The sequence below is a fragment of the Gavialis gangeticus genome, unplaced genomic scaffold, assembly GCF_001723915.1.
Source record: "Gavialis gangeticus isolate Ggan-Ray unplaced genomic scaffold, GavGan_comp1, whole genome shotgun sequence".
In the NCBI taxonomy this organism is placed as follows: Eukaryota; Metazoa; Chordata; order Crocodylia; family Gavialidae; genus Gavialis; species Gavialis gangeticus.
This window is the reverse complement of record NW_017728992.1, coordinates 9954139-9980290: the sequence shown is the minus strand read 5'-3', so window position 1 is coordinate 9980290 and position 26152 is coordinate 9954139. Positions and strand designations below refer to the sequence as shown.

At 42.0% G+C, this 26152-nt stretch overlaps 1 protein-coding gene across 4 annotated transcripts in view; it reads right to left on the bottom strand.

The window, feature by feature from the left end:
• LOC109300158 (aromatic-L-amino-acid decarboxylase-like) overlaps positions 1-26152 on the bottom strand; it is a 103244-nt gene that overhangs the window by 4897 nt on the left and 72195 nt on the right. For 2 of the 4 annotated variants that reach the window (XM_019520748.1, XM_019520756.1), the window contains exons 12-13: positions 24745-24843; positions 14461-14562 (exon numbers count right to left, since the gene is read on the bottom strand). In XM_019520748.1, the coding sequence (XP_019376293.1) occupies positions 14461-14562; positions 24745-24843 (201 nt within the window). Of the gene's footprint in view, positions 1-177; positions 345-4036; positions 5983-14460; positions 14563-24744; positions 24844-26152 lie in introns of those variants that run through there. The other 2 variants (XM_019520783.1, XM_019520764.1) reach the window with 2 other exon arrangements.

Here is a 26152-nt window from a genome sequence, read left to right as displayed (position 1 = left end):
GCAGGGGCGGGGTGGGAGGGCTCGGGAGGTGCCCTGCCTCTCGGCACCGCGGGGGCCGGGGCTTGCAGGACACCCTCCCCGGACTGGAGAGCGCGCCCCGCGCAGCCCAACGGCCGGTACCCGCGCCGCCTCGGAACAGCCCCGGGGCGGAGCCCGCGCCTACCGATTATGACGTACCCCGCCCTCAACGGCCGCGTTCCAAAGCGGTTTGGATGTGTGGGGGAGGGGTGCAGCACCCACGCGAACTGGCTCCAGCGCCCGCACCAGGCTCACGCTTCCCGCGCCAGCCCCGCCCCCGTAGCCAGCTAGCCAACCAGATGCCAGCAGCTCCGCGAGGCACCGCCCATCCCCCCACACGTGACGCCAGGAACACTTCCCCCCACCTTCCCTCAGCGAGGTTACGCGCTGTCATTGGTGGCGCCGCCGGCGAATGGGAGCGGGGTCCGTACCTGAGGGGGAGGGTGTTCTCCCGCTGGCATCGCAGCGCGCGGGAAGTTGCAAGGGGCGGAGCTTTGAGCCGGCGCCCGAGGTAGGCCGATCGCCCGCCCGCCCGCCCGGGCTCTGCTGTCCTGACCGTGGGGCGGGGACTCGGGTCTTAGTGCTGTAAAGCCCCAGCTGTGCGCCTGGGATGGAGTTAGATAAGCTGCCGCGTGCAAGGCGTTCTTGTTCTCCGTCGGGTCAAGCCTGGTGGTGTGTAAAAGCTTGGCCAGCTCCATCCCCGCCACAGAACTGGGCCAATACTAGCACTGCTGCTGGACCATTACGGCTACAGCATCCTTCTTGTGCTATTAAACCCATGGTACGGCCAATTCCACGCTGTTGAAGTCCATTTTAACTCATTTGTGTTCTCTCTGCAGTGCCTGCAAAGGGCCTTTTTGTATTTTTTCTTTTTAATATGGCCAAGTCATCTTCCAGGCGAGGCGTTTAGGGAGCCATGAACTTGATGAGTGTTGATAAACTGTTGCCTCAAATCAAGGTTCATGTCCACATAGACATGGACATTTGTTTCCCTGGGGACAAGAAGCTGTGGCACACCTTATGCTGCTGCTTATGTCCCTGGGGAATGCCCATGCCATGCATCCACTGGTGAATGGCAGGTTACCCTGGGTGGGGTAGGAGAGGCTGGAGCCAGCAACTCTATTGGTCCCAGCAGCCTTACCTGTGGTCCTGAGGCTTTGGTCGGCTGCAGCCACAGTGCTCCTGCAGCTAGCAGTCTGGCTGGCAATTGGAGCAAGACTTTGGGCGGCACACTGCCTCCATGTGCACTGCCCAGCTTTTTTAAGGCATAGGCCTTGTTTAAACCATACTTAACACAATTTAGTTTGTGGATTACTTCTTGTTCCATAGTTTCCTATACTGTTTTTTAAAATTTGCTTTCTGAGAACAGCCACTCTCAGGTCAGAAATGCCTATGCCTCCTGTACCTTTAATTAGCTGAGCTAACTGTAGTGGGGCACTAGAGTACAGGCAGTCTTTGACTTACAATGTTTCGAGTTACAATGTTTCTAAATTGACACCCTGTTTCAACTTTACGAGGTCAGTTTCGACTTGCAATGCTTGATCCGATGCGACGCCACGCCAGTGAACAAGTTTGCTGTTTCACTCATCTCCCTGGAGAACATCTGTCCAAACTTCCTTGGACACTTTCTTTAAGAAAGCAGACAAGACTCCAGAAGAACCTGCAGCCAAGAATCCTGAACAGACTCCAGCCAAGAACCCTTCAAAAAGTCCAGCAAAGTCACCTCAAAGAAGTTCTTCCAAATCAATATGTTTGCTATTTACAATATAAATACATTAATGTAGCTATATGACTCATCTATAATTGATTGAGTACAAAATTCTGGGGTATTTGTAGTGAAAATAGGGTATCGGGCCTTGGTTCAGGAACCAATCTCCCATTTATAACATTGTTTCTTATGAGAAATTTGGTTCCAAGTTGCAACGTTTCGACTTAAGACGCAGTTTTCAGGAACCAATGTGTCATAAGTCTGAGGACTGCCTGTACCCTAGTTTCTGAGTGGGCTGTAGAAGCCCAGCAAAGACCCTTGATGTTGATATGGACAGCAAACTCTCCTTTTCCTGTGGCCTGCACTGGCTGGATTAAAGTGAGCACAGATAGGCTCGTATAATGCTGCATTCACATATTTGCTTGCAAAGCAGATATGTCTTTAGTCACCAGTTTGTTACTGCAATGCATAGCATTGCATTCCCTATAGGTGAAAATACAGTGATTGGAACATTTAGGGTATTAGTTGAATTTATCATGCTGTGATTACTACCTACAGCAGATCAGTTCATAGTGGGCCCAATTTTGCCATCTGTGATTTCACTACTATCTAATTTTCCCACTGTAGTTGGGAAAACATAAATTTTCTCATTGTGGCTATACCTCTGGCCATAATTTGGGTCTCTTGGTGATACCAGCCTGTAGAATTTTTAGAGAGGGTTTGGGAAGGATCAACATATGACCTTACACATTTCAAAATGGGCATTGCTCTATACCCAATGGTGAAAACATATAACAATGAGCCCGTTTATTGACAGCCCCCCACAATCACCACCACCACCCCAAATTGTCTGAGGAAAGAGAGAGGCTGCTAGAAGAACAATCCACTAATCAAGAAGGTGTACAGACAGATTTCCTGGTGGTGAACATTACTGCCTATACAGAAACAGCTGTTTCTGCTTAGGCCAGTGAAAAAAATTGACCCTTAAAATGCATGAGAAATGAATAAGTAAGGGGAAATTGTGACTAATAATAAAGATAAACAACATAAATGACTTCATTTGCATTTAATTCCATCAATAAGCCTCATATGTTTGGCTGATAAACTTTGGACACAGATTTCAAGTACAAGGAACTTGATATTCACAGAAAGCACAATTAAAAAGACACAAAACTTTTTCCAGTCACAGTCATGCTGATTCCAGGTAGAGCAGTTAAGATACTAGCTGTCACCTATACTATTCTAGTGAGATTTGCTCCCTTCCTGAGGTTCAGTTTTTCAGTGCTTTTTTTCACTTGCCTGTTTCAACTCCTGCCTCTTAAGAATTTGAAGTGCAAGTGGGGTTTAAATAATTTAGAACACAATTTTAGTTAACAACAAGAATAAAAAAGAACCATGTGGGTAAAATTCACAGAATATGGTATTCTTGCAGTTTACCACTAAGAAAAGAGCTAAATTCTAGATAGAATGACAAGAGAAGAGTTCAAATGTAATAATGTAATGCAGCTACACTTTTCCCAGAGCCTGATGATTGGCCTTTGATCCCAAAAGCTTGCAAAAAAGGACAATTTTCTTGCCATTTTCCAGTTGGTCTAATAAAAGGTATAATTTTGGAACCAAGAGTTCTAGTTTTTTATGTCTTTTTGTCTCAGACCAACACGGCTACCAAGTACACCCTTGAAACATAGAAGATGCCGGATTTCAGCCGATTTTGGATTTTAAACTTCATTGCAGAACAACAAGTTTTTTTGCCTCCCTGCCTGCCATATGACACCTCCAGGGAAGGAATTCTAACTGATCAGTACATCAAAGAGCTACTCAACACAGCTCACAAAGACAATCTCATGGACTCAGAGGGACAGACTTCCATCTTCAGCTCCCTCTGTGCAAAAATGAAGTTTATTTCCTACCTATGGGGACTCTTTACCACCTTGTACCATCTATACTTTTCCCAGAGCCTGACAAAGGGACTTTGATCCCAAAAGCTAGCAGAAAAGGATAATTTTCTTGCCATTTTCCAGTTGGTCTAATAAAAGGTATCATCTTGGAACCAAGAGTTCTAGTTTTTTGTATATAATTTAATACTAAGCACTCATTAGCAATAATTAGATAAATACCTTTTAAAAATATACCACAGTCAATAGCAAAATATATTTATAATCTCCCATTACAATGACAATGTAAATATTGGACCAGCTAAGGAAACATCTGCAGGGTTATTCAAACTTGCCTATTTAAAATCTATATTTCCCTCACCTATCGGCTACATTAAATCTTTTGGGATTTGGATATTCTGTTTAAGTGCTCTTTAACAGGCTTCATAATTATAATTAACATTAAACAACACAAATCAGCACAGATTGTGTCAGCTTTTGACAAAAGGCACAATAGAGCTAGGTTCACACATTAACTATTCATAAAATACTGCATTTATCATCAGAAGCCAGTTTACTAACAGATGCATTATATAGCTGCAGGAAAGTACCATCAGTTATGGTTTTGCTTCTAATCAGTTACTTTTTACAAATGATGCTTTTGTTCTTGAATTGATTATATGGCCCAGATTTTTTCAATGAAATAATGTCAACAATTCAGGACAACAATTACCAGCCTGGGAGAAAAACGATACAAGAGGCCATGAAAAAGGTCTTCACAGTCTCTCTGAACCATCTCAAGCTGTTAGAAATCAGTAAATATGAAATACAGATTTTTGCTAGATAAGGTTGATAGGACCATTTACCTTTTGTTTAAATGCAAGCTACTAAAGCAAAATCAGTTTTACCATTTAAAAAATATGTTTGGACCAGACCTGCATGGGAAACCAAAAAAAAAAATGGTAGAAATTTGTTAAAGAAGTTTTCCTCTGAGGTTAAATGGATAATATTCTCAGGCTTAGTGCAGTGTGCAATTTTTAGCCATTATTATTAGCCAGGTACTAATTTCAATTAAAGTTGTTTATAAACCAGAATAACACAATTTGATTTTCATGGACTAATCCTGGATTTACCCTATTGTCATTACGATGTGACCTCTTTTGTCCCAAACACAGCTGTTTATCTATTACAAATAAAATGTAGGCCTATCTGGTGGGAAAGCAATAATTTTCCTCTGGTTACTGGGTATTATTTTATAATAAAAATAAAATATTAAAATATAAAAACTATAAAAATAAACATATTTCAGCATTAGGCCTACTGCTTGTGAATACAAGTGATAAAATGGCTACCTAGGTCATGAGAACAGGTTAATTTTTTTTTTTTAATGCAATCCTAAGGGAAAGAGAACAGCAGCTTATACGTCCAGCCTGATTTAATCTACTGACTCTCTGTGGACAGTCATCTATATTATGCTCTTACAGATATTCTTAAAATTTCACATAAACTGCACTTAAGTCAATGAAGTTATCAAAATTTACCTGCAGAGGGCAGGATTTTGTACAGTGGCTCAGTTATTTGCCTGAACTCTGCCTAGCTTTTAGACTGATTTCATGGGAAATCTTTATTATATTTTGGGCTATAGGATCCCTTCCCCACCTCTAGTTGTTCCTTGGTTTCACCGAATGAAGGGTCTGTCTAAACATGCAAAATTACCATGGCAACAAACAGTATTGTAATAAGGTAGTTTCCTGGCTACGTTATATAATAAAATAGTTTAACTTTGCCTGTTTACACAGGACCAAACAATGATACAACCAGGTTATTTAATTTGAAGTCATGATTTTTACTGGAGCATCATACTCTTTGATAACAATTATCACACACTTTGGTTCCATCTATAAACAACCAAAACCAAACCATAGTAAAATGCATGATTTGTTCAGGAGACTGTTACAATACAATTTGCTGACAATTCTGCTGATGTATCTGGGCCACATAACAGCAATTGCTACATTTTTCTCCTTCACAATTCCACCTCTTCACTGGTTTTTCCCTCCTGCCACTAAAAGAACCCAACCCCCCCAAACAAAACCCAAATGTAAAAAAACCTTGGCAACTTGAAGACAGTGTATTTATTAGCTGCCTATGCCCTATTCAGCACTGCCACTACTGGTGTTGCTTTGGCTCCCAAGCTTTCAGAAGTTCAGTTGCTAGTTTCGTGATAAGCTGCCAGGCAAACTGGACATGGTTAGACTCCACTGTGCGGGAACAAATGGCAAAACGCAGCACAAACTTTTCTCTCAGTTGGCATGGAACCAGATGAATCTTCTTGGTATCATTTATGTTCTTAAGAAGTTCCTCATTGAGTTCATTGGAGCCCTGAAATAATTACAAACCAATACTTGTGACATTAAACTTAACATGCTTGTTGGCACATCTAAGTTGCACAATCCAGCATCCAATGCCTAATAATAGGACCAGCTTAAACTTGCTATTTCTTCCCATGTTCCAAATTTTTAGCCACCACAACACTGCGGGATTATAGAGGGTATTTTTTTCCAATTGCTTTGTGAGCTGTAGATCCAAAATGGTCTAGGCAGATAATTCTTTGGGCTCTAGCAATCACGCTCATCTGAAACTTGGTATGAAACCACTCATTATATTAGCAGACGAGGTTCTTTGGACCTTATATGCCTATATTCTTAGACCAACACAACTACAACCAACACTTCATTATTTTGACTGCATGTCTAGTATTCTAAAAGCTAATAAAAAACAATCAGGAAGACATTTTTCAATAGTGTATATTAATATTTGTGAACCAAATCGTATATTGCTTATTTGAACCTAAGTGCCACTGGGGATATATTTAAATAAGGCAATAGAAAGGATTTCAAAACCTGATAGGAATGAACAAAATTCATTCCTTTACTTTATGTCAAGCATGAATCTGGTGTCTCTTATTAATAGGACTCCTAAAACAACTTTGGCCTGAAGTTCTGTGTCTTTATAGAATTTGTTCTTCCATACAATATCTTTTTACAGCATTCAAGTGCTTTAGAAAGCTGAAGAAATTAATCCTCACCATGATAATTAAATTAATATATTTAATGAATAATGAATTTAATTCATTCCTTTACTTCATGCCAAACATGAATCTGGTGTCTATTTAAATTTTGTCTTTCAAAAACCCAATGATCTGAACACATACACGCTATCCAAAAGGCCCCAGTTCTAGCAAGTTTTGTCTGTATTAAGACCCCTGCTATGTTATATATCCTACACAATTAACTGCTTAATTGTGTAATAGATTTAGACCAGCCACACATGCAAAGTAATTTCACACAATAAAAATGACTAGCTATTTAAAAAGCCAACCAGCTATAAAGTTAGTGCTTGAAAATGTGTAACAGCTCTATAGCTGGGTTCTATTCAGCTTTAATTTGACGGTGTAGGAGGGCTGTGTGAAACAGCACCTTTTCACTTTGACTTCTGTTTCAACATTTGGACGGAACAGTGTTTCGTTTTGAGTTTAGTTTTGTTTCAAAAGCACTGTTCCGTTTCATTTTGTCAAAACATTTTCAGTGTTTTGACGCTGTTTTGACATTTTGCCCATCGGCTATGATGGGGAAGCGAAAATTGGAGGAGAAACAGCCTCTTCTGATTGAAGGCAGATCGGGGCCTGCACCCCGGGGAGCAGTCTGGCAGAGCTCCGCAGCCCTCCCGGGGGTGCGGGCAGGAGGCTGCCGCTGCTGCCTGGGACCGGTGCAGGGAGCTAAGCCGGTAGAGGAAGGCAGAGCGCAGCCCTGGTGCTGCACTCTGCTACCCCGCGCTGGGCCATTCCATGGGGCTGCAAGTGGCTGGGAGCTGAGCCTGGTGGAGGCGGGCAGAGTGCAGCCCCTGGGCTGTGCCCTGCCTCCCTCCACCAGGCTGCAAAATGCTGGGAACCCAGCCTGGTGGAGGCAGGTGGAGTGCAGCCCCCAGGCTGCACCCCGCCTCTCTCCACCAGGTTGCAAGCCAGTGGGAACTGACCCCGGTGGGGGAGGGGTGGGAGAGCGCAGCCTCAGGGCTGTGATTCCCCCCCCTCCCCCTGCCAGGCTGCAAGCCACTGGGAACCCAGCCTGGGCTGCGCTCTGCCCCCCTCCACCGGGCTGGGTTCCCAGGCACTTGCAGCCTGGTGGAGGGAGGAGGGGCGCAGCCCCACGGCTACACTCAGCCTCGCTCCACCAGGCTCAGCAACGAGTGGCTCACAGCTCCATGCAACTTAGCTGGGTGGCAGGAGGTGGACTGCGGCCTTGGCTCTGCCCGCCTCCTGCCACCAGGCTGAGCTCCATGGGGCTGGTAGAGCCAACTGGAGCGCAGCCTGGTGGCAGAAGGCAGGCAGAGCTGGTGCTGGACTCCAATTGGCTCTGCCAGCCCCAGGGAGTGCAGCCCAGTGGCGGGAGGTGGGGAGAGCCAAGGCTGCGCTCCGCCGCATGGGGCTGCGCAGAGCCACTGGGAGTGCAGCCCTGACTCTCCACTGCCTCCCACCACCTCATTTCATTTCAAAGCTGTTTCAAAGCCCTCTGTTTCATTTCGATTTTGCTGTTTTGAGCTTGAAATGAGTCAAAACAGCATCAAACTGAAACAGCCGGCGAAATTCCGCACAGCCTTACTGTGTAGCAGGGTCCTTAGTGTCACAGCATGGCTATTGTTTTCATATTTCTTTTTCTGCTGTCTACGAGAATGAGCCTATCTAGTTTTTATATTATCAGGCTGGGAAACAGCCTCGGCCTTGCTGATTAGTTCACCATAGTTGCTTTTTTTGACTACCAATCTTAGCAGCTGATCTTCTAGGAAAGCAGAGAGGCAATGCAGTAGCCCTTCCCTCACCTCCATTACACTACCTGACTGTAGGTGAGGCAAACTTATAGGTATGGAGTTGTTCTTTATTGATGCTGTCAGAATCCTGCATAAAGCAATTTACAGATGGGCTCAATCAACCTGCAACATTTTCCTGGGGAAATTTATAAAAAGCACTTATAGCTTTACATATATGTATATATCTATATCAAGATATATGTATGACAAGGACAACAAGTCCTTTTAAAACCCTGCCTTGTTGATTTTTCTGTTCTATGCATTGTGTCACATCTGACTAATCTTTATGAAAACAAAGCATACTTGAAGACAATTTATGGTCTATTGGCCCCAAGTTGCCCCAAATCAAAATATTACCCTAAACTTTAGGGAAGTTTGAATCCTGAGCAGATGCCATGGCAGACACTTTTTTCTATACAACAGCTTCATGCTACCCCAACAACACCAGAAGTTGTTGTTGGTGAGATCTTTTGTCAAGGGTCCATTTATTGATAGTGAGGGGTCCATTCCTTTGCTCTGGGGAGTAAATGCATCATAAAAACTACAACCCTTTCTGCCTATCTAAAATTCAGCAACACAGTCTTGGATTTTAAGTCCCTGTTAATTTAGTGGCCTCTGGTGGGGGGAGAAGTACCTTTTTTATATCCCTCTTCTCCAAGGGTCCCACAGAAGCACTAAGGGGCTGCTATGACACTTAGGTGTCACATCAGATTGAATTTAGTGGTAGCTAATTCTCTTCTGGAGCTATGGGAAGCAAGTAGGCAGCTCCACTTGCGTGTGTCAGTTTTAATAAGACACTGTCGTTCCAGCCCCTTAGAGATCTGACTAGCTTTTTTTCATATTCATCTGCAGACATGACAAGACAACCAAAAATTAACTCTTTAACCTACTACCCTACCAGTTTCTCTCTGGCATTTTTCTGCTATATAATAACTAGACATTAGTGTTTTTTCAACAGCCTGAAAGAGAAATGCACAGAAGTTAGTTATAGTTTAGGAACAGAAATACAAATATTTCATCCAAAACAAACAAGGGAGAAACTAGTTTTTTCTGCTAATGCTACAGGGATCTTCAATCTTTCCCTTCTAGATATGCAGCACTGGCACACTGACCTGCCTCCGCCCTTCATGCTTAAAGAAATTCAGAAATGCTGCAGCACCTGAAGTTCAATAGGATATTTTAATGGGAATTACATAAATATGATGTTTTAAGAGTGATTCAGAAAGTGAACTAAGGTACGCAAGCACAAGCACACCAAAATGTATTTGTGTAGACTCCTTTTATGAGCAATCAACAAAAGGAGGGAAATGATGAAGGCCTTGCTGCCCCCTGGGTTCTAATGTCTAGCCTTCATAAAGTCAAGTCTTTATTCCTCAAAGTGCCCAAGAACTTCTTGGTAAGACATCCATCTGTGTGCTGTTTCATAACTGTCTGCTATGGAGGACTTACACCTTCCTCTGAGGCATCAGGGACAGGAGGTGGGACTTAGATGGAGCACTGATCTGATCAAAAGTGACAATTCCTATGTTGCCATGCTCAATTTCATCAGCATTGTTCCTTAATAGTAAATGCAGAGCACTCACTAACAGCTGTCACTGGACCTACAAAAATGCAGTGTTTGCTTGTTTCATGTTGGAGAATTGGCTATAAGCAACATCTCACTTCTGTAGAACCCATGCCACAAAACCTTCCCACACACTTTTGAAAAGTTCTTGTTAGGACAAAAATAAATATTCAATGCTATCAGGCCTTCACTAATCAGAAAATCTCCACAATTCATGCAGCATCTGTTCCACCATAGGGTACCCTTTTTATTGACAGCACAAACACAAAAGAAACCACTTTATAGCCCTAGCTGAGTGCAGGCTTTACTGTAAAGACATTCATTTTGACTCTTTGACCAATTCCATTAAGCCCAGGTAACTGGGGCAACTGAACAGCAAAGAGAGGAATGTCAGAAAAATAACACTGTGTAACCAAAAAGAGCCAGACTTGCTGCTGAACCATTGGGAAACCCAGAAGCGTGTGCTGGTATCGTGCAGACTATGAAGAACCTCAGTGTTCCAGTTCAGCTACTACAAAGGTTTTACACTTAGAGCAAGGATTTATGATGTATAACGAATTTAGGGTATCCTCTCAAAGATGATAATTCCTACCCAGGGACAGAATGACTTTCTGACCATTTCTAAGTATATTCATTAATTAGATTATAAATAAAAATGAATTAAAAAACAAGTCATTTAAGAAATGTAGCACTTAAGACTTTTTTTTTGTTCTGAATGTTAATAACAGAACAATGTAGATTTTTTGTACTTTAAAATTGAAAATAGGCTGTATTTGCAGGAATTAGGTTATAATTCAGCTAAGCTCTTAACTACATCTGCATCTAATTGTTATGATCACTCAATCATATAATGTAGAAGATGCCCTTTGTATAAGACACACTAGTAAAAAGCATAAAATTATGGGAGAACATTTTAAACAAATTTGATTGACTTTTCTCAGCTTTTTTACACGATTCCAATTATTTGCTACCTATGTCTGTTGTATAACACACACCTTAATTTGTAAGTTCCTTTGGAGGGGGGTATAATGCACAGGGAAATATGGTATAGCTTGTAGGAAGGATCAAGTTGATGGATAAATCTACCTTGAAATCAGTGCTGTGATTGCAGCTCATGTAGCCATTCCTGAGCTAGCTTTAAACAAGCTAGCCCACATGCTGCTAGTAATGTAGTAAGAGCAGTGCAGGGCTCATCCTGAGCTAACTGCCAGTTTCTCAGGTAGATTGTGGAGCTTGCTGTGGACCATCATGTTGCAGTGTAACAAGAAGCCCCTTCTTGCCTGTACCTCCCGACCCCTCATTTTGTGCATTTCTTTTTCCTTCTAAGTACTGGCAGAGACCTAGCACACACATTGCATGGGTGTGGCAAGGCTTGGAGCAAGCCAGAAAGCTGAAGTGGCTTGCTCTAAAAACCTGCAAACTACATGTACATATCAACTGAGCTAAGTGTTGCTAAAGAAAACAAAAGAACTAAAATATCCACTTTTAAGCAAAGCCTGTAAGAGACAAGAAAAGCCAAGGTGCATTGAAAACATGACTCTAAATATATCCTGGTGAACACATTCCCCCTTTAATTAATATCTCTTTCCCAAAGCAAACTTCCCATATCTGTCTAAAGTTTTGTGTTGGCTTCAGCATGAACGGGAATTCTTGTTCACGGAGAGGGTGGTTCAGATGATCAGTTTGATCCGGTCTACACTTACAATTCTTCCTTCGGTGTTCTGCAAGTGAGGTTACCTCCAAATTGGGACTGTAGGTTACAGTTTTTATTGGGTGAGTTGCCGTCTTGGGCCCCTCCTACCCAAACCTGTCACTACTCCCAAATTTGGGTTCGGATCTTACTAACAGATTTCTGCTGGGTGGTCAGTTTGTATTCTTTGGAAAACTTTCCACACCACTGCAGTGACCTCTCTTTCCCAACCCCCTTTCAAAAGCCCCTAGGTTTTGATCTCTCCGAATGTTTGCTTAAGGGTCGTTTTTAGGTTAATTTTGTTAAAGGCCTCTAGAGATAAAATCCAAGAACTAAGACATTCAGCACGTAGGCAAAAACAAGCAATGAGCCTAGATAAGAAGATGAACCTTGCCTTTTTTCTAAACTGGTTAATGGGCATTTATTACAAGCATTCAAACTATTACATTCAATATGACATTATGCTAAATCAGTCTACGTGACTGCATCTAACCTGTGTCACTTACTGTCCCCAGTGGCCTTTGATCCTCACTACCTCACATTGCATTTTTATATATTTCTCACAGTGCATTTTTTTATATTTCATCTGTCTCATCTTTGCCTTGATATTCTGTATTTTACGTTTTATATCTTTTAACTTTTATCAAATGTATCTTTTAGAGTAAGTCATACCTTCTATTACTAAAATTATTATTATAAGAATACACTGGAATTGTAATCACTGGAATTGTATTGCTGTTTTGGGCTGGTCCCCCTGAGTGAATGTGAGTATGTATGAATCAGTAGATAACTGAATGACAAAGCAAGAGCCTCTGGCTGTTAATTGACAATAGCCTAGCCAGAGGAACTTACCATTACAAAACTCTACTCTACAAGCCATTTTAAGCTAATCAAGCCACCTGAAACCTGCAAGGACACAGCCATTGAATCAATCAGGTCAAGGGTGGACTCCCAAAACTGCACCATCGGGCAGAACCCCCAGTGACCGTGACTAACAGCTGTCATGCACTACTCAAGACCCACGTGGGACAGTGATCTCTGGATTGGGCAGCCAAGATGATGCCGAGGGATCACAGAAGTCTGCCAAGAGAAGGGATAAAAGGCAGTGAAGCGTGACCCTCAGCAGTGCCTTCTCATCCAGCACCTGACCTACCGAGACAGAAGGACAAGCAGGAGACCTCCCTTCTGGAAAAGACATCACCTTGGAGGAAGCTGACCATTGACAGCAGACTCCAGCGCCTCAGATAGGTATAAACCAACATTGATGCTACACTACTATTGCAGCAATTGCGCGCATGTGTGTGTGTGCATGCTAAGGTGACCAGTACCCATCACAATCCCCAAAGGTTCACATTTATAATTTTATTGTAACTTCACATCCCTTCTAATAAATTAGAATTTATAAAGATCCTGAGAGTTGGTCCTCTGTAGCTAACAGTGGTGGCTATTACAATATTGTCACCCAGGTTAGTTAGTTTAAAACTAACAGGTACATCTACATGAGCTGTAGTCATGCTTTGACTGCCGTGTAAACATACCCAAGAGCTCACGCTATTCTTAAGTGAAGTCACTATAAGATATAATGGTCCTTGTCCACATCCTTCTTGAACTGTGGTTCTGGGCACCACACTTCAAGAAGGATGTGGATGAGCTTGAAAGGGTGCAGAGAAGGGCCACCAGCATGATCAAGGGCCTGGGGAACAGGCTGTATGAGGAGAGACTTTGGGACCTGGGACTGTTCAGCCTGAGCAAAAGAAGGCTGAGAGGTGACTTGATAGCTGCCTACAAATATGACAAGGGAGAACACAGGTGAACAACTTTTCACAAAAGCCCCTCTCCTCCCTCCACCCCCGCAGGAAAGCATGGACCAATGGACACAAGCTAGTCAAGGACAAGTTTTGGTTGGACATAAGGAAAAACTTCTTTTCTGTATGGGTAACTAGAATCTGGAACACACTTCTAGCAGAGGTGGTACAGTCGCCATCTCTGGCAGTCTTTAAGAGGAGGCTAGACAAATACCTCACTGAGCTCATTTGAGCCCAATTACTTCCTGCCCATGGCATGGGACCAAACCTGATGATCTTATAGGTCCCTTTCAGTCCTTTTTTCTATGATTCTATGATAATACGTTGAAGAGATTTATCATTTTTACTGTTATCTTCAGAATAGGTGAAATGACATGTGGTAAAGTTTTCTCTGATTTTCTTCTTTAGAGGAATTAAGGGAAAGAATACATTCAATAATTTAAGATTAAATTAAATCTTAAAGGACTGTTGTAATACCCCAAAACAGGCAGTATAAGCTTAATAGAAATTTGGTCATGTTAAAGTACAGCAAAACCTGTATAGCCTGTACAGTACAGCCTGTAATGACAATGAAAAAATATGAAAAATGTAAAAGTTTAGTCCCAGACTATAAATCCTAAAATACATTAATTATGCAGAGTAATCATATGCTTACTTCCTGGTGTCATTACAGAATAGAATTAAGGCCTCCTAGGTGCCTTAATCATTTCTATATCTTCACATACTTGCATTTTGTTAAATTTATCTGATGCTCAAAGAGCATCTACCTCAGGATAACTTTGGAATATATAATTTATCATTACTTTCCTGCAATTTAAAACAATTACCTTAACTATAAACACATGCTAGTCCAGTACAGTAAATCAAATGTATCTGAATGTATACAGATGTATCCCCTATAACAGCAGAGGGGAAATAAGAAGCCTTTGCTACTTTACCTTTAGTCGGAAGCACACCAGTCCCAATATGACCTCAGAACAGATTTCAAACCGTTCATCCTGGAGTACCAACTGTTCAAACTCATGTGATAACTTCACATGCTGAAAAGAGAGGAAATGTCCAGTGTATAAATCAGTCATGATCTATAATTATTTCCACCCTCCTACTCATGCTCGTAAAAAATATTCCTAGAAGCTACCCATGACCAGCTAAAGTGTTCACCCAGCACTGTTTGCTCATATTAATTAATACCTCATTCATGATTATTAGAGTTTCCAGGATAGAGGACAGGTTAGTTCTAAGCTTTTGGCCTATTCTCTCTCTTTCCCCATAGCCACCCACCTATCCATCGCTCCCTCCCTTCCTGCCTCCCTCCTATTTCTAGTGTACTTTTCAAAGTAGTATCTTGGCATGATCGTAAAATATCATGTCAGTTTATGGTGCCATATTAAGAATAATCATAATAATTCCAAATAATAATTTATCTCTGACTGTGTCATGTGGGATATTTCATTTTTAAATTTCAATTTATTTTCATTGCCTTTCTCTTTCCTGCCCAAATATCTCTGTAATATATCCGCCAGCAAGATGTATTCAAAAGGTACTTCAAAAACTATTTGCTTGTAAGTAAAATGCATCTGGCGGTCTCAGCTGAGTTATTTTGAATTTATTTTTTAAAAATCTCATTACACAGTTTGCTGCAAGTTGAGCAGTCCAGCAAAGCTTTCTTGGGGAAAAAGAAAAGGTTCTAGATGAAATGAGCATAAAGAGGACTTTTTCCTTTACCTTAAGTTAAAATGGAGTTCAGATGCCACTTAGTACTGCCAAGTTCCTAGCTTTCATGGGATGTATGTGTAAAAAGGATGCTTTTTATTTAAGAAATCAGATGTATCAAGAAATATGCAAGTCAGTAACAATGTGGAAAACTTTAATATCTGTGTAATGCCTTGAAAATTCACATAATTTTCCCTCAGAAAGTAATTACGTAACTTTAAAAACTTGCAATAGAGTTACAAATTTAAAACCCACACTATTTAGGAAATGAAACCCGTTAAGGTTCACAGGGCAGTAGCACCAGCAATATTATGGAAGCCTTATATCTGAAAATGGTGCCTTTAATGGCCCAATAAAGCAGAGGTTAAAGGAAGGCATAGTATGTAGGACCATAGCTCTCCATTGACCATCTGGTTCCTCCTTCAGGTGAGGAATCATCAAGTTTTTTGATGTGAAGGGGGACAGCAATGCTGGTGCTATGCTGGGGTATTTTAGAACCATTCAGCTTTTTTGATGTTAGGGGGAACAGCAGTAATAATTGATAGGAAAAAAGGAGATACCCTCTTCTTACTTTTCCTGTCTGAAAAGATGTGTTCCCTCACACATCTCTCTTTAGTCAATGGAACTATTGTATTTAGAAACTTTGAAAGTCAGATCCTTGTGCTTTTAATTTTTCCCCTACCTTATGTCTAGTGTATATTAGCCAAATATAAGGTAGAAGCCTAAAACATCTAGTAGGGTTGGAATGTAGCTCTAGTCAGGATGATCCAGGAAATATCTGAGGAAGGCTTTTTTGTGATACTTATTATTGGACCAGCTGTATGGTTGAGAGAGTTGTTGGACAAGCTTTTGGACATAAGCTGCTTGCAGAAGATAAAAACAAACAGCACTTTAAACTTGGTGTGTTCCCACACCAAGCCCTGCTCCTACCTGGAAGAGGCAGTGTGTTAGCTGGATCCAGCTCGCCAAACGTCTGTATAAATTGGGCACTTTAGTGGGACTTTTTGGGTGCTTTTATCTAATAGCTGATTGAATCAGCTTTAGTTAAAAGTGACAAAAAGCCCCACTGAAGTGCCCTATCAATACAGATGCTGCTGCTTCTGGCAGTCTCAGACAAAAAGTCTTGTCTGTCTTAAAGTTCTACCATTTTTAAAGCACCTGTGCTCCAAAACAATTTTTTGCATTTTCTGAAGTGTATTTTTTCCTCTCTGCATGTTTTATTTTTTAAAATGAAGGAGGATATCAAACAAAAATAAAGAGAGCCTTTTGTTTTGGGCAGAGAGTACAGGGAATATTTGAATATTTCAGCTTATAAGGACATTCCAAAAGTCATAAGCAAGGTGAAACAGAAATTATAATGAAAGATTATGCAGTTTTAATTACAGATTTCTGATGTTTGATTCAAAACCTTCAAATGGATGCTTTGATAGGCCACATAACCAATCTCTTCTTAGATTTTTGCTGTCTCCTCCCTATTGTATCATGCACTCATTTATTACCACTTATCTTTAATTAAACTGGAAGCCTCTATGGTTCCACAAAAATATTACTTCTAAACACATTAGAGACACCTGGACATTAACATTATTAATGCAAATAATAATGTGTTTGCAACTCTGAAACCTGGAAGAAATATATACACTTATATTCTAGTATGTTTTTATGCCATGATATATGCATTTATTCAATTTTCATATTCTGAATCACACCTCTTGTATAGCCATGTGGAAATTCACAGGATGCAAATCCAAGCACATTTGGTCCAGCAAAGCGATACAATGTAGAACTCCTAATAATTTCAGTGAGGCCAAGATTTCACCAATAGCACATTTTATGTGTTCTGGCTAACTGTTATACCATTAAACATAGTGGCCAAAATCCTGACATCCTTAATTTTTCACAGTCTTTGGGCAAAATTACTTACTAATTAATAGCAATTTAGACTGAGTAGGGAACGAATAAAACTACTAGTTCAGAAGCCAGTTTAAGTAGTACAGTACAGTAATCCTAATTTGCTATTGTACATTTTTCAAGGGAGTAGCTCAGTCTCTCTCTCTCTCTCTCTTTTTTGCACTAAATGATTTGCTAGTGAATCAAAACCCTTTAGAAAAAAGGATAACGCAGGAAAAAACGTGCTGGAAGTTTGCTGCATTCCTGCATGGATACTGCATGTGGAAACTCCTGTTAATTAGTTGCACCATAATTTTTGCATGATCTCTAACAGCAAAGAGTAGTTAGCAAAAACACTAGGGGGCAGCAGACACTTTGAATTTTTACACAGTTAAGGAGCGATTCATAATTTCCCAAAAGTCTGAATATACTCTACAATTGAGCTATTACTGCCAACAATGCAAAGCCCCACACCACTGAACCACAAAAACTTGCCCATGACAGCTGCAGTGCTAGTAATCCAAACCAGAATAAACACAAAAGAGTTAGATCTCATTAGGAACTGATGCCTAAAATCCACAAAAATCAAAAGGATTTTAGATTTAAGTCTTCTCTGTCCAAGATAAGTATTGCAGGAGGGTATGATGACTGTTCACAAGAGGAGTCAAAGTAGTTCAATCCTATTAGTGGCATACACAACTTGTGAGAAGGACGTCCTTCATGTAGAACTGGGGACACAACCTAGGGAGATGATATTCCATGCTAGTCTCAGAGTTCTGTTAAGCAGACCCACAAAGACAAGAGTTGCTGAAGGAGTGGATTGCATTAACTACAAGTTTCTTTGATTTTGACACTCAGCTCATTCTGTGCCTTTAAGCTTATTTTAACATACATTATAAAATATTATTTTGATTTTAAAAATACAGTACAAGAAAAAATGTTATTGTTGTTTAGTACACTACATTTTCAGCCTTCAACTGTTAGTGAACAGATATCCTAACTGTGGTACATGGACCATGTCACCCTAGTGTCCTGAAGAGCCCTTGTGCTTGGTCTGGGAAAGACAGCTTAGCCTGTCACACTGGCTATCCTCAATTCCTACTGCCAATATTCATTAGAAGCAACTAAAAAATCTTCTCACATATTACTTTTTTCAGGTAGACAATTACCACATGTTCTGGGGAATATAATGTGCTGGGGAATATAATGTGAACTTGCAGATGAAAGAGGAACTGGTCTGTGTAATAGTGAATGGGAGAAGTGATTGCGAGTGGGTGCGAGGGGTAGGCTCATGAGGGGGCTCTGTTCAACCGTGCCCCACATTACAGAAGAGTATGCAAGACCCTTGCACAGAACCCACGTTGGAACGCTGAACGTTGATCTGATGCAAGCTGGTATGGTGTGGCACATAGATTGGAGCTGCGGTGAAGTCAAAGTCACACCAATTTTTGCATGCATCTGCATGTAGGCAGACGTACATGTGTACATGCATACATACACACACACATACAAACACCGTTTGGTCATCCTTTGCCTTGCCTGCTGCACTGTTGTTCTCTTGGGTTCCTCTTCATCTTACTGCCTTCTGCGCCATCCACAATGCTGCTTTTCATCTGTCATTTGTAGCAGGCTGTTGGCAGTTCAGAGGCTATCAATGGCACACCTAACGTGCTCAAAGTTCTGCACAATTCCACCTCCTTTTCCCCTATGAATTACACAAGCCCCGTCCTACTGGCTGCCCTTCTGCTCTTCCCCCATTCGCATCTTGGGGTCTCCTTTTATGCTTCCTTCCTCTGTCTGAACCAGTTTTTCTGTTGTATGTCAAACAATGATCCTCTTTTCACTAAAATCCATCCTTAAACACCCATATATGCATGCTGTCTTCTGAGAAAGCTTTCAACAAAAATTCACATAGTTAAAAGAACCTAGCACTTCTTGGAGATTAAGCTTTTATTTTGTTACCTAGGGTGCACTTGTGGGTCATTGCTCTATCCTGGGCACAAAAGCCCTGAACCATCTGGGAATAATTTCCCAAACTGTTCTATGAAGTACCCTCTGGGATGCCAGAGCAGGGGTGAAAATAACATGGGTGAAGGGACATGTTAGACAGCTTTACAGAGGAATGTGTGTGAGCTGCTAGACCCAAGCAGTTTTCTAAGAATGGAATATTCAATAGAGCAGCAGGGAACCAAGGCCTCTCCCCCCCCCAACACACACATATGCACCCGCACACAGATGCACACACAGATGCCCTCACACATACTGCTTCTGGGCTGTCACGTTTGTATTGTACCTGTGAAGGTGTAGCACTAAATCACATCCTGTTTTCCTAATTTCGACTATAAGTATTTGGAAAAAGGATTGTCTTCCTTGAAACTTGGAAATTTGGACAGGATATCAACAAAACTTTTGGGAAAAGGATGTCAGGACATCTTTGACAAATGCTAGCATCTTGTAGGCAGAAGTGCTGGGGTAGGCAATTATTTCAGGTAGAGGGCAATTATTTCAGGTACTGAGTTTTGGCAAGCCATCGAGGGCCACATGACAGGCAGTCAGGAGCAGATAACTATTCATTTTCTAAATTTTTTAGGGGCCCCACAGGCAAGACAGAATGGGCTGGCAGGCTGCATCCGGCCCATGGGCCACATTTTGCCCATCCCTGCATAAGTGCCACTTCCTCATAGCACAACCTATTTGAGCGGGGGTTCTGTATTCAGAAAAGTGCCACCTACCAAGTCATCAATAGCCATTTTTACAGATACTAGGTTTCCCTAGCTGTGACACTACAAGGTTTTCACAGATAAGTGTTAACCCAACTCAAGTCTGCTTACTTTATGATACCTCACTGAATAATAGCCCAAGCTGGTGTGGCTACAGAGAAGAACAGTCCTCTCTCTGTGAATTTTCAGCTGTGATTTTTAAGTGGGATTTGCTTCATTGTTATAAGTGAAGAACAGGAAAAAAAACTTACAAAGCTCATACAGGCCGCATCCAGACATGCAGGCACATGTGATCTGTGGCGCCACAGACCTCTTTGCGGTGCCACAAACTACACATTTGGAACATTAAAAAGTGCCCCATGCTGCAAATTTGCAGGGCAGGGGCAAAATTTGCTATCAGGATTTCCTGGTAGCAAAAAAAAAAAAAAAAGTGCTGAGGAAAAAAGGTGGAGCAGTGCAAGCTACAATAGCATGCACAGGAAAAAGCGGCGGCTTGGTCCTTCAGGAAGATGCTTCGACTGCTGGCCAAAGTGTATTCACTCTTCCATTTGTGCCCTGGCTGCTCCAGCACATTGGGAACTGGGAGGAGCTGGGGAAAGGGCGGTTTGCCCCAAGTGGGACAATTTATCCCTCACCAAACTGCACGTGCCACTACTGTTTCTGCTACTGCAAGCGCATGCCCCTGCATATCTGGACACAGCCATGGAATTTAATTGCTTCAAAAGCTACAGACAGTGCTTTTAAAGGAATGAATTTTTAGAATGTTCACAGGGAGTTGTGTATAAAATAAATTAACTTAAAATAGAGTTATGGATCAGGTATTAATGATAGGGCATTCTAAGGCTTATCTAATGATAAACTTCTCACCTGTGACCTGTTATCCTGAATTAGAGCAGCATAATTTAAAAATGGGCAATTGTCTGCATTTCACATAGAAAACAACAGCAGGACAATTCTGGGTGCTGTTATTAATTCTAACAGCTTAAGCTATTTGCTCCTGCCTTCCTGCTTCCTGGAATTTACTTCCAAAACCCATGATCTTCTCCCCCAACCCATGTTTGAAAGATGTTGCCCCCCAAATCCCTTTTAATCTGTTTTGCATTGTGTTGCTACTCTGTTTTGTAAATGAAGAAGATATATAAACTGGATGGTTTTAGAAAAAAGAGAAGTGATGCTATAATTAAATCAAAGTAATTTGTGCTCATATCCAAGGAATATTTTGTTCTTTAAATCTCTGTGTCTCAACACAAACACATGCCAGATCACAGTGGCTATCCACTCATTCAGATACTGGCCTTTAAAGCCACAACACAAGAAACATCCCAAAGTTTAAAACATACTATTAAGAAGAAAAAACACTGGTTTGCAACTTTGAGGAGATGGAAGGCAGAAAAGAGAGCTGGTCCTGAACCTTCAATTTCAAAAATATTTGAAAACAATATTGGTTTTAAAAAGAGAATCTTATCCACTTATAAGCACACCATCATTGTGGAAGGATTATACTTTTCCCTGCTAAAGCTTGTCATGAGCTCAAAATCACTCAAACTTTCAAAAGTTAAGGTAAATCCTGGGAGTCTGAGTAAAAAAAGATAGTTTGCATAGGCACTGGATAAAGTTTGGTAAAACTTTTAAATTATTTGGAAGCCTAATTCTCATTTTTCCAAAGAGACTTCAACATGCGTAGGGTGACCTCTGTAGTAGCTAGGAGGAAAATAAATCTTAATCCCCAAGCCTACACAGAAGACCCAGCTATGCTGTCTCACAGTCAGGCTGCAGCTACCACCACAGGGTGTGGGTAAAGGTAGCAGATAGCCTCATGCGTTGGCCCACTGATCATGTCTCAAACAAGCTCAGTGCCCCTTCTCCACGTTCCAGCTCAGGGAGCTGTTGCATAGCTCTGCTCCAGGGTTTGGATTCTTCCTTGTTTGTGCACTGAGACGGCAGAAACATCATGTTCTGACCCACATTCACTGCAATATGTGACCAAAAGAAAACTTGCTTGTCTCTCAAAACGATAACTGAGAAATGGGTCTGGCAACTTTAGGGATCATCTTGTGGCACAAAAAAGTGCCAAGTGTAACCCAAGCAATAGTACTGGCTGTTCTCTCTAGAGATTGCCTTTGCCAACACTGGGAGTACGAAGACTGTTATTTGCAAGATGTTACCATATGTTTAAATGGAAACAACTTCACAAGGCCTGGAATTATAAAAATCCTTTAAGAATGACAAGGCATGGTAAAGTGAGGTTAAATTTCAAGAGTGTTTTCTTTTGGGAATCTGTTTATAGCTCTGCAGTGTAAACCAGTACCAGCTTTCATGATGTTCCTCATAACTACTACTATTTCAAAGGAAAAAAATCACCATTATAGTTTGGGGACTTGGAAAGAAGCAGGTGAAGAAGTGGGGAAAAGAGACAGGTAGTCCATAACTGCTGTTGATGGCTATTGCTGCAATCTGCACCATACTACAAGCTCACAGAAGAGCAACTGATCTAGAAGACTACCTAGATTCCTACAAGACAAAGATCTCAAACTGTTCATGCAAGTGCATGTCCACTGAACATTGGAAAAACAAAAACAAAAACCCCAAGGATATTTTAAAGAGAAACAGTGAAACCCACAGAATGTGATGAGACCTCCTCCTGTCCACATGGAAAAATCTGAGTCTAAAGCAATGTACACAGTAAGCCAAATCTGCTCTCAGTTACACCCATACAGCCATATTGAAATCTCGAGTGTGATGATCACAATTTAAAAATATCCCACAACATTTTCTAGTGCTTAAAGAAATAATGTTGCACACACATATACAGTCCAGCAAGTCTATAAGATGTAATGATATAAATGCATAGGTTCTTATAAGTACCTATGAGTACTTAAGGCACTTGAGTACTTTAAAAGTACCTCAAATAAGAATGTAAGTACTTAAGATAAAGATAAATGCCTGGAACATTTTGAATTATTTTTCTTCAGTTTGTCTTCTCTAGTCAGTGGCTTTACAAAGAAAATCACTTGCCCTAATATTTCTGTGTCTGCTAGAGGACTGTTGCCAAAGCCAATGGGAGAACCCTTTCTTCAAAGATGCTATTTAAGAGATGCTTGAAGGACAAGCATTTGCTCTGTGAGCACTTGGAGAGTCAGGAAAAAGAGAAAGCCTGTACCATGTTTTTAAATATAAATAAGAAAGACTAAGACCTAAGTCAGATAAAGTATATGTAATAAATGTAAAGACTCCAGCTCTGACACCAGCACTATATGAGATTTAGTGCTACTTAAAAATCTTGGCAGCACATTGGATTAGCTGCAGCCTTCAAAGCCTCACCAGTGAAACCAACCTAGCAAAAAGTGCAATACAGGCTGACTGTAGCAAATCATGTGCCTACTTTCACTTCAGCAGGATATACAAAAGAAGCCTGAGACCTCAATATTGATTATATGATAAAATGCTACTGTTGTTACTCCTCTCATTTGAATACTCCCCTAATGTGCTTCCCCGCAAGGTCCAGAATATCTCTTAGATGTTTGTAAATTGAATCAATGGAAATTATAATGCATTTCCCAAGAGAAATAGATGAGGGAAAAAGGATATTGTCCTTACTCTGTTCCAATAGTGGCAATTTAGGATAGAGCCATCTCTTTATGCACATTAGGCAGACAGCTGATTTGCAGCAGCATCTTATTAGATATCCTGTTTAGGGATCGTTTATTAGTCTTTAATGAAAACTGGAGCTTTTATTAAGAAATGTATGTCTGTGAGAGGGCCAGGTGCACTGGACCAGATTGAACCTGTACATAAATCTGAGTTAACTCCAGGATCTAGCTGTGTCTCTTCATTTTGGAAAGATACAAAATGTTGTTATTTTACTTTGCATATACAGTACAACAGGAGGATGCACGTCATTTAGCAGGACATTTACACTCATAAAAAAGTTCTGGCCATCACAACAATATCTTAACTACATGTTCATGGTAATAAATGTGCGAAAAAAGTTCCAAGGCCATGAACAAGCCCCAAGAACATACAGGCCCCAGCAATCCCCATGCCATTCGTGGGAAGGCCTCAACTGGGGCTGCACGTGGCACTGGCCCAGTCACTAGTCTGCACCCTCTGGCAAGGCCAGGTCCTGCCTCCATATGCCCCGCACGCTGTTGGGCCAGGCCAGCTCCATGGAAGCAGGACCCGGCCTGGCCCGGGAGTGCATGGCTTCTGCCTGCAGTGCCAGGAGCTGTGGGTGACAGCATAAGCAGCCTGGTCTTGTTTGAGGTTGCATGCCAGTGGCTGGGCTAGTACCCTGTGCAGCCTCTGGGTCTGAGGTGGCACCAGACCCCTGGGGGTCTCTGCCAACAGCAGGCCATGAGTGCCCCAACAGCCGCTGCTGCTGCTGCTGCTGCTGCTGCTGCAGGAGGGCTGCGCACCACACAGGGGATGGGCAGGGGACCCATGCCTCCCGAGCAGTCTCCCCTGCCCGCACAGTCTCCCCCACGTCCCCGCTTACCTGGGACAAAGCCTAAGTCCAAGCCACCGCTGCAGCCTTGCCCCACTTCTATTTGCCCCAGCATGCTGAGGCAGCATGCTGGAGCAGCAGGGGCACGAGGCAGCCATAAAGATGCTCTGGCCAGATGCCAGAGCATCTCTTTGGAGGACCCAGCCTGCAATTGCCTCTGGGCACACTCCAGGAGTACGCCCTGTCCCATTTTTTTCTGATGTGTTTTTTTTTGATACTGGGATTTCCCAGTATCAAATTTAGAGTCTGCATTGCAAATATGCCATGTAGGGAACATTTTTTCATTCTAAGTGTGCATCCTGTGGCATCTCAAACTGCTTTGAGATGCCGCACCAGGCATGTGCTCACTTGTCTGGATGTGGCCTGAGTTATCAAAGAAAGTATAATAGGATTACCTGGCGGATATGCTCCTGTAGTCCCTTGACTCCATACATCCTAAACACAAACCACATTTTCAAGGAGCGGAACCTTCGGCCCAGAGGGATTTGCCAGTGCTGCATTTGAGAGAGAAGGAGATCTATGTCAGAAGTCATTGCTTTGGGTACAATGCAGTACATGCCACGTGACAGTTTTGGCATACACCATATGTTCAGTTCCTGAAAACTAGATGACAATTCTTGAGGTGCATCAAGTAATCAAAGAATGTTTGGGGGCTCACAAACTCTTTGGTACAAACATTTAAAATGTAGAAGTAAGAAAGGGAGGAGGTATCAGAAGATAGGCCCCCGGGCTAAACCACATATTTATCACTCTTCTGAAACTCCCATTAACGTCTCCACCAAGTGCATATTAACATCTTGTAAAAACCTCATAGTTTTACCAAACTTACCACAAAGGACTCAGAATGCAAAAAAAAAAAAAAAATCATCTATATTTTTTAAAAAGTAAATTTTAAGATTAAGGTCTTGGTATTGCCCCTCAAAATGTTCTTAACATTTGCTATATAAAATAATTTGAATGAAATATGAATGTTATGTGCTATGGCATGATGAGAATATGTTCAGGAAGATACCGGCCATTGGCCAATCTATCAGGCAGCTACATATACATATAAATCTCATGTCAGTTGAGAGGTGAGTTTTGCCCTCGGATAAAAAGTTCTCAGATAAATAGGGTTTGGAGTTTTACATTTATTCTCAAGTGGTTAGCAGTCTGAAGCTACAGATGGGCATTCTACTTCAAATTTCTGAGAAAGTGACAAGAGGGTGGGTGTGCAGGCAGCCTTCTAGCACAAGAGCAGATAGGGAAGTACAAATAGGGAAGTATTGAATTCGGATTTGGCTGATTCGGAGGAGAGTGATTTGATTCGGTGATTTGAATCACTGTCCCTATTCGATTAGGCCAAATCAGAATCAGAGATTCGGTGCCGATTCGGAGATTCAGATCAGCCAGGGAGAGGCAGGCACAACTGGGTGGCTGAAGGTTCTCCCACGGCTCCTCCGACTGTGCCTGCCTCTCCCTGAGTCGGGGGAGCTGTGGAAGAGGCCCCCATGGCTGCTCTGCCCGGCCCTATCCCTTGCCTGGCCCCAGCCTCCCGGCACTTTAAAAAAAAAAAAAAAAAGCCCCGCACCCTCCGGGTGCAGAAGTGGCAATTGGGGCCTCTGAGAGCTCGTGGCAGAGCCCCACCCCATGCAGTGCAGGGCAGTGGGGCGTAGCGGGGATCACTGCCTCCCCACTTGGCATCTACATGGCAGCTGTCGCATCGTGTGGGTGTAGCGTGGCTTGGCAGGGCACCGCACACTGTCTGGGAGCTGGGGCAGCTCCAGCAGTCACCTGGAGCCCAGCAGCACTCAGCAGCCTGCT